At 42.6% G+C, this 7,500-nt stretch overlaps 1 protein-coding gene across 1 annotated transcript in view; it reads right to left on the reverse strand.

Moving 5' to 3' along the window:
• Nucleotides 1-7,500, reverse strand: part of LOC134460204 (rap guanine nucleotide exchange factor 4-like) — a 68,569-nt gene that overhangs the window by 1,412 nt on the left and 59,657 nt on the right. The window contains exons 24-28 of the mRNA XM_063212656.1: nt 3,871-4,049; nt 2,692-2,782; nt 2,144-2,194; nt 1,689-1,776; nt 890-954 (exon numbers count right to left, since the gene is read on the reverse strand). Of these exons, the coding sequence (XP_063068726.1) occupies nt 890-954; nt 1,689-1,776; nt 2,144-2,194; nt 2,692-2,782; nt 3,871-4,049 (474 nt within the window). The remainder of the gene's footprint in view (nt 1-889; nt 955-1,688; nt 1,777-2,143; nt 2,195-2,691; nt 2,783-3,870; nt 4,050-7,500) is intronic.

The raw sequence follows: 7,500 nt of genomic DNA on the forward strand, positions 1-7,500 counted from the left end.
GAAAGCGTGGATGAGGGTCTCAGCAGAGGTAGGGGTAAGAGAAGGGCGGAGTCTGGAGATGGTTTTAAGGTGGAAAAATGCAGTTTTGGTGAGGTGTTTGATATGGGATTCAAAGGAGAGCGAAGAGTCGATGATGACGCCCAGATTTCTTACTTCAGAGGAAGTGGAGGTAAAATAGTCAGGGATAGAGAACTGAGAAAGGTTTATCTTTTTAAGTAATGATGGAGTGGCGATGATGATGGCTTCGGTTTTGTTTTGATTAAGTTTAAGAAAATTTTGGGTCATCCAATTACTAATTTCATTTAGGCAGGTTGTTAAGTTAGCGAGGGGGAGTGGATGGGAGGGTTTGGTGTGAATGTAAATTTGGGTGTCATCTGCATAACAATGAAAATTTAGACCATGTTTTCGGAGTATGTTACCAAGGGGAAGAATATAAATGATGAAGAGTAGGGGGCCTAGAACTGAGCCTTGAGGAACACCATGTGTGAGGACTGAATTTGGAGACCGGAAATCACCAATAGAGACAAACTGCTCTCTTCCAGTTAGATAGGACCTGAACCAGGAGAGTGCAGTACCAGTGATGCCCAATATTATAACTCGATCACAAAAATGATCACAAAATATGATCACAAAAATATGATCCCATGCACATGAACATGCGTACATGCAACCTGTAAAACACTTCAGCCAGTTAACCGTAAAAAAAAGCAAGTTGCCCTGCTGTCTTAAGTTTGTAAATTAACTCAACTCAGGGCTTAACTCAACTTGAGGCTTTCTCAAGTTGAGTTAACTTACAAAGGCAGCAGGGCAACTTACTTTTTTTACGGTTAATTGGCTTCAATGTTTTACAGTGCACACACGTACACACACACACAGATCACCATCTCACCATCTTCTCAAAGTTCACCATGTTGTCGATGAACGTCTTGTTGCCCTCATGGGTGAAGGTCATATCTGCAATGAGATCAGCAGGGCAGTGAGACATCTAGAGCCTAGGCAGGGGAGGTTTCTAGGGACAGGAGGGGGCGGCCTTACCGAGCTCCCGTTGTGACCCCCCCTCCCCCCACAAAAAAGGGGTTTATTACAAACATTGTTGTAATAATAACATTACTATTATTGTCTCCCTGAAAGTGGCGGGGGCGTCGGAAGAGGCATCGCCTAGGGCGCTAGGGCGCTCCTCCATGGAGAAAAGAATACATTTTCCCAGCTGTCAGCCTAGCCACAACAACTGTTGGGGAACTGTTTTTCATTTACCATCCCAATTGCAAATGAGAAAAATGGCATTAGAATTGTACTTTTGCAGGATATTGAGTTCATTTTCTGTCGTCAGTGACATCATCATGAGGTCACAAGCAGACAACTGAGCAAGGGAGGATGGAAGTCTGCATATTGGAATGCACCCAGTGAGACAGAAATAGGTAGGCAAAGGCCAGCTTAAAATGGTCATATCTGTTCATCTGTGTGAATCTGTCTGCCAATTTACAGATCAATTTATCCGTCTGTCTGTCTGTCTGTCTGTCTGTCTGTCTGTCTGTCTGTCTGTCTGTCTGTCTGTCTGTCTCCTACTGCAGCTGTAGTACATAAACAAAGCAACTTCTCTTGCATTTTCCCCCCATAAATAAGTCCGTCATCCACCCTTCTGCACACCTTACAGACTGGTCACCATTTTGATGTGGGCGGGGCCTCACCTTTGAGGAGAAGGGGGGTGAAGGGGATGATTGGCGGCTCCATCTTGGCCACTGTGAGGCGGTACGACCGGTGGTTCCTGGACGGATCCTGATTGGACAGAAATAATGATTGACAGGTTATTTGTGGGATTCAGAATCATTACCCTTCCTTTCACATCCAACTGTGTCTTGACGTTGTTGTTTTTTTTTTTACTTCACTTTTATTTTTTTCAGGACATTGCACATTAATGAACATATACATACAAGCACATGTATATGTAAATGTGCCATATTATAGCACACATGCTAATTTCCATCTGGTGTCCAAAATAGGTTCTATTCATTTATACAATTTATGTGGTTTGAAACAGTGATGATATCATGCTAATGTATTTGTTTTATATTCACATAGCCTACTGTATTTTTTGTTAGCATGGAGTAGAACAAAGCACAGGATGATAAAACAAGTAACTCACCAATAAACTCTCAAACTCAGCATAGAACTTCTTGAACTTGCTTGGTAGTTTCTGAAAACAAAATCACTGTGTCAAGTCATATTTTTGTTTGCTTACATGTGTGACTCCACTAAGGTTTATATGTACAGTACATGGCAGGTCCATCAGTGGGAGTGTATACATATGCATGCAGAGAAAGACACACAGCTAAGAGTTGCCTGACAGCGGGGAAACCAATACATACTGTAAGGACCAAGTCAGTGTGTGTGTGTGTGTGTGTGTGTGTGTGTGAGTGTGTGTGTGTGGAGGAGGCGATGCCACTTGCACCCCTGAATAGGCTTCAGGCCAGTCTAACGTTTTTGCATTTATGTAGAAGACACATTATTGCTACTTTAATATTGTTTGTTATTGTCTCTTAATTATTGGTCCTCCCAAATAAAGTAATCAAACCGTGTGTGTGTGTGTGTGTGTGTGTGTGTGTGTGTGTGTGTGTGTGTGTGTGTGTGTGTGTGTGTGTGTGTGTGTGTGTGTGTGTGTGTGTGTGTGTGTGTGTGTGTGTGTGTGTTTACCTCCCAGGTCTGTGTGAGTCTGCTGACAGCAGGGTTGCTCATCCCCATGATGATGGCAAAGAAGGAGTTGAGATTCCTGAATTCTCGGCAACTGAAATATACACACAAACACGCACACATACGAGCACGCACGCACGCACGCACGCACGCACGCACGGACACACACACACACACACAGACACACACACACACACAACATGTAAGAATATGAATACTAATCATTATTATTAAAGGTGCACTGTATAAGATTGTGCCCAGAGTACTGCAACTATGCTGCTCATTGAAACTGTGCTGCTTATTGCCAAATCTGATCTTTCCATGAATATGTACAAAGTAATAAACTAATATTCACTAGCATGACCAAAGTACAGTAAGTTTTGCGGCTAAAAAAATCTATTTCTGGAAATTCAAAATGGCGGACAATGGAGGAGACCCCCCTTTTCATGTATGAAAAGTAAAATTTTCCCAGTCATAATGAATGCTTAGAATTTGATGGTGGTGGTAAGTATCTGTTCATCTGTGTGAATCTGTCTGCCAATTTATAGATCAATTTGTCTGTGCTCATGAAAAAGATAACATTTGTGAATGGCCAGCATGGATTCAGGAGATAAACTATTAAACACATTACACAGTGCACCTTCAAATTTTAGTAATTACTTAATTGTGTACATACGTTTACACACCCTGACAGATTTGATAATGATTTCCGTAACACTTGACTTGATGCCGGCGTAATAGGTATGACATGGCAGTGTCATAACAGTGCTGTAATGCAGTCATAGAAGTGTCATACACATTATGTCCATGTCATAAACATTTCATGACTATTGGCATTAAGGGACATTCGGTTATGGTAAAGACAACCCCATCAGCGTCAACTTTTCCTGACCATAAAACGTTTATGACATTGACATAATGCTCATGACTCGTCCATGACTTTGTCATGACACTGTTTCACACTATTATGACACTTGTCATGTTATGCGTATGACGCCAGCGTCAAGTGAAGAGTAACCATGATTATTATCTTTCAGTCATTGTTAGTGGTTGGTTGAAGCCAGCTATTATCAATCAATGCTTTATCCTTTTTCACCTTTGTCACTCATGTTCATCATCACTGCATCAATACGTCTCTTGAATATCTTTATTTTATCATTCTTATTCTCATTCTTCACTTACTGTGCTGCAATCTTGATGAACTTCTTGAGGAGCTGAACTCGTTTGCTGAGCTGAGGGCACAGCGCCACCTCTGTCACCACCCAGTACTGCAGCTGGTTGAAACGTCGCAGGAACAGGTCCAAGTTGGCCGTGCTGCGCCGGTACGCCTGCCGCCCAAACGTGTGGTACACAAACTCTTGCTGTGGTGCACCCACACACACACACACACACACACACACACACACACACACACACACACAGACACACACACACACACAGACACACACACACGCACGCACACGCACACGCACACGCACACGCACACACGCACACACACACAGACAAACACAAAGAGATAGAGTGAATTTAGAGAAGTGGTCACCAACCTTTTTATGCCCGAGATCCCTAACCTCTGCCTAGATGGCAAGCAAGATCTACCTCTTGAAGCGAGAAATAAAAATCCAGTCAAGACTGTTTCACGCTGAGGCTTTCAATTTAGCCTTATTTTAGTTTAATGAGATTGTTATCAATATCTATTAGTAAGTTGTATTGCTATGGGAGTCAATGTGATGGCTATGATGACTGAACACAGTCATGTAGGCTACTGTATTGCCCGGAATATAAGACCACCCTGATTAAGACCAAGGCAATATCTACCCTGCAGTAGGGGTGGAACGGTTCACAAAATTCACGGTTCGGTTCATATCACGGTATCAAGGTCACGGTTTTCGGTTCTCTACGGTTCTTTTTTTTGTTCATGATAAATGGTGCACTGGGAATATTAAACCATATTGATATAACTGCAATTATAAAGTGATGATGCGCAAGTTGAATCAGCTGTCGTCAGCTGATGTGTGCTGTCTGAGCGTTCCAAATGCCCTCTTTCTAGAGGCTAATAGAATCAGACTTATCACTAAATATCCTACATATGGTTTGTATAGGCTTATAATGTGAAAATGGTGTGATTTTAATTGTGTCATCCTCTGATTGGTCTTATATGCTAATGTGTTAATCAGAGAGACTGGATAAGATACTCCCAGAATCTCTGTTTTACATATTTTTCCGGGCAGTACATGAATTGTGGTTTGCCACGGACTGCATTTCACGGTTCGGTATGGTGTGTGAATTGTACGGTTTCGGTTTTCGGGGCGGTTTGTACCATCCCTACCCTGCAGCTGTCTTGACAAATGACCGTATATTTTCTATATCCAGAAGTTTTCCGTTGGACTGATGAAAGCGAACACGATCAAGGTGATTGACAAGTGACGCAACAACTTTTTCCCCTCCTGTGCTGTCCTTTCAGCACCACCATGTTTCAGTAGCCATCCAATTACATTTCATTACGTGCCAAGGGAAAAACTCTCGCCATTCTGTGCTATTGCAGTGTTGTGTGGGATATCGCCAAATAATTTAGATAAGGTCAGAATTTTTTTTTGTCAATATTATGTAGCCTATTGTCCACGAAAATAACCCTTTTTTTTGCACTGCACGTGGTCTTAACAGACACTGTTTGTAAAAAGCTTCTTGTGTTTCGACAAAAAGGTGTCTCTTTGATAATGCCTGTGGCTGATGGCAAAACAAACGCACACTTTTCTTTCACGAAAAGTAATAGGAATTCCTCCTCGCGTTCTTGATGAGAACTGTATGCTTTCGTCTTCATCAGCGGTCACACTTACAACTGGCCTATTGCACGCAACACTCTCACCGTGGTGACGGTGCTCAAAGACGCAGGAAGAAAGAAAATAACCAGAGGGGAAAGCTGTGGCGAGCCTATCGTAACGGAATACAGACGCTAATATGAACGCCAATCAGATGGGCTACTGCAGTGTAGGCTATTTCAATAAATATTTCTGTAGCCAATCTAGTATCATCCTATTTATTTCCTCCTGCCCCAAGATCGACCCGGAAAGCCTCCAATCGTGATCGACGGGTTGGCGACCCCTGATTTAGAGAGTAGAGCGTAGAGTCAGAGAGTAAACCCTACAAAACAGTAAAATGGAAGATAAAACCAAATGTGTGAATGAATTAAGTTATCTGCAATTGCAATTGTGATTACTACAAATAAGCCTGGACCCTCAAAAACAGTGCATCAACCAAAACCAGCCCAGCCTCGTCCAACCAGAAGGACCAATCCCGTATGGCCTTGAGACTGTTTTATGCGGCCCCCGATATCATTTTAATGTTATGCAGGTTCACATGAATTATGACTTGAGGAATCTTAGAAATCGCATTTGCAATACAATTAAATTATATTCAGGGGACCTAGAGAAGGTGGGGTCTGTTTTAAAGGTGTCTGCCTTCAATATAGGCCTAAAGTTCAGCAGGAAATCATGGTTTGCATTCGCAGTATGGCCCTCGGAGGACTTCTACGACCCTTTGAGGAATTTGAAGTGGCCCCTTGAATAAAAAAGGTTCCCCAAACCTGGCTTAGAGACAGGTTGTATGCCTTTGACTTGTGTGGACCATGGACTTACATTGGCCGCTTTGTGGATGTACATCCGAGAATCCGTTATTTTCTGTATCTGTCTGGGGGTTTCATAGCCTCGTGTACTTCCGCCAAGAGACTTTGCTCCGCACTACGTCTGGTAACTGTTTTCTGTTGAGCAATGTTGAGCGGTAGGATTTGGCCACAGTCCTACATTGTAATTTTATCCTACGGTAGGATGTTCTGTCAGAAATGTCTGTTAAATGGTCCTACATCGCCAAAGAAAGACGTCAGACATGTTTGTTCAACAACTTATTCTGATTTTTCCGAAAATGTCCTTCCCGCTTCTTGCGATCGCGTCAGATCAAACAACCTCCAGACTATGAATACAAAATGAAATGGTAGTATTATGGGATGGCTGGGACCAGGCTAGTTTCACTCCACCTTCTGAACCTCGGCGGAGAGCCAGTAGTGGAGGGAGCTCGGGACCGTGCTGGCCATCCACGGAGGACAACTGTTTGTGTTCCGTCCAACATTAGTGTCGTACATGCCAACTGACGTGTAAAAACGCTTATATCTTAGAAATAGGAAAGTTTAGTGTAGATTTTAGATATTCACCTCTTTATATTATCCATATTTTCTCTACTCTACAAACCAAAAATAGCGCATCTATTCCTAGCAACCAGCACGTTCTGTGCACACAGCTAAAGGTCTCCCAGTTTGCAAAGGGTTATCTGGAGGGATAATCTGTTCTGAAGTTTAAAGGCTTCTAAACCAAGTCTAAACCTTTTCAAAAAGTCTGGAATTCTTGCCAGGAAGACTAGAATTCTTCGTCTTTGAACCTGTCAAAGTAGACTGTGGAATTGGGGGTTGGGGGCTTCCCAATAACATGGTGTTTGTGTGTGCGTCGGCTGTGTTTTTCTGCGCCAGAAAATAGTTCCCAAACCAAACTGACCAAGTCAATCCCTCTTTGTTGATTTCCACTGCCATTTGACCTCAATATGAATGTAAAGTACACAGAAAAGAATCGGGGGAGATGTATTTTGATGGATGAGGATGAGGAAACCAAGCTAAGGACACTGCTCGACAGATTCGGACAATGTCTGTGTCACCAGGAAAACGCTTTCACCCACTTATGTATCCCCTTAGGCTACTACTAGACCAGTTTTCTAGCTACCTCAAACTAATAAAATCCCAACTGAAAATCAATAGTAAAATGAAAACCA

This window comes from Engraulis encrasicolus, chromosome 12 (genome assembly GCF_034702125.1).
Source record: "Engraulis encrasicolus isolate BLACKSEA-1 chromosome 12, IST_EnEncr_1.0, whole genome shotgun sequence".
In the NCBI taxonomy this organism is placed as follows: Eukaryota; Metazoa; Chordata; class Actinopteri; order Clupeiformes; family Engraulidae; genus Engraulis; species Engraulis encrasicolus.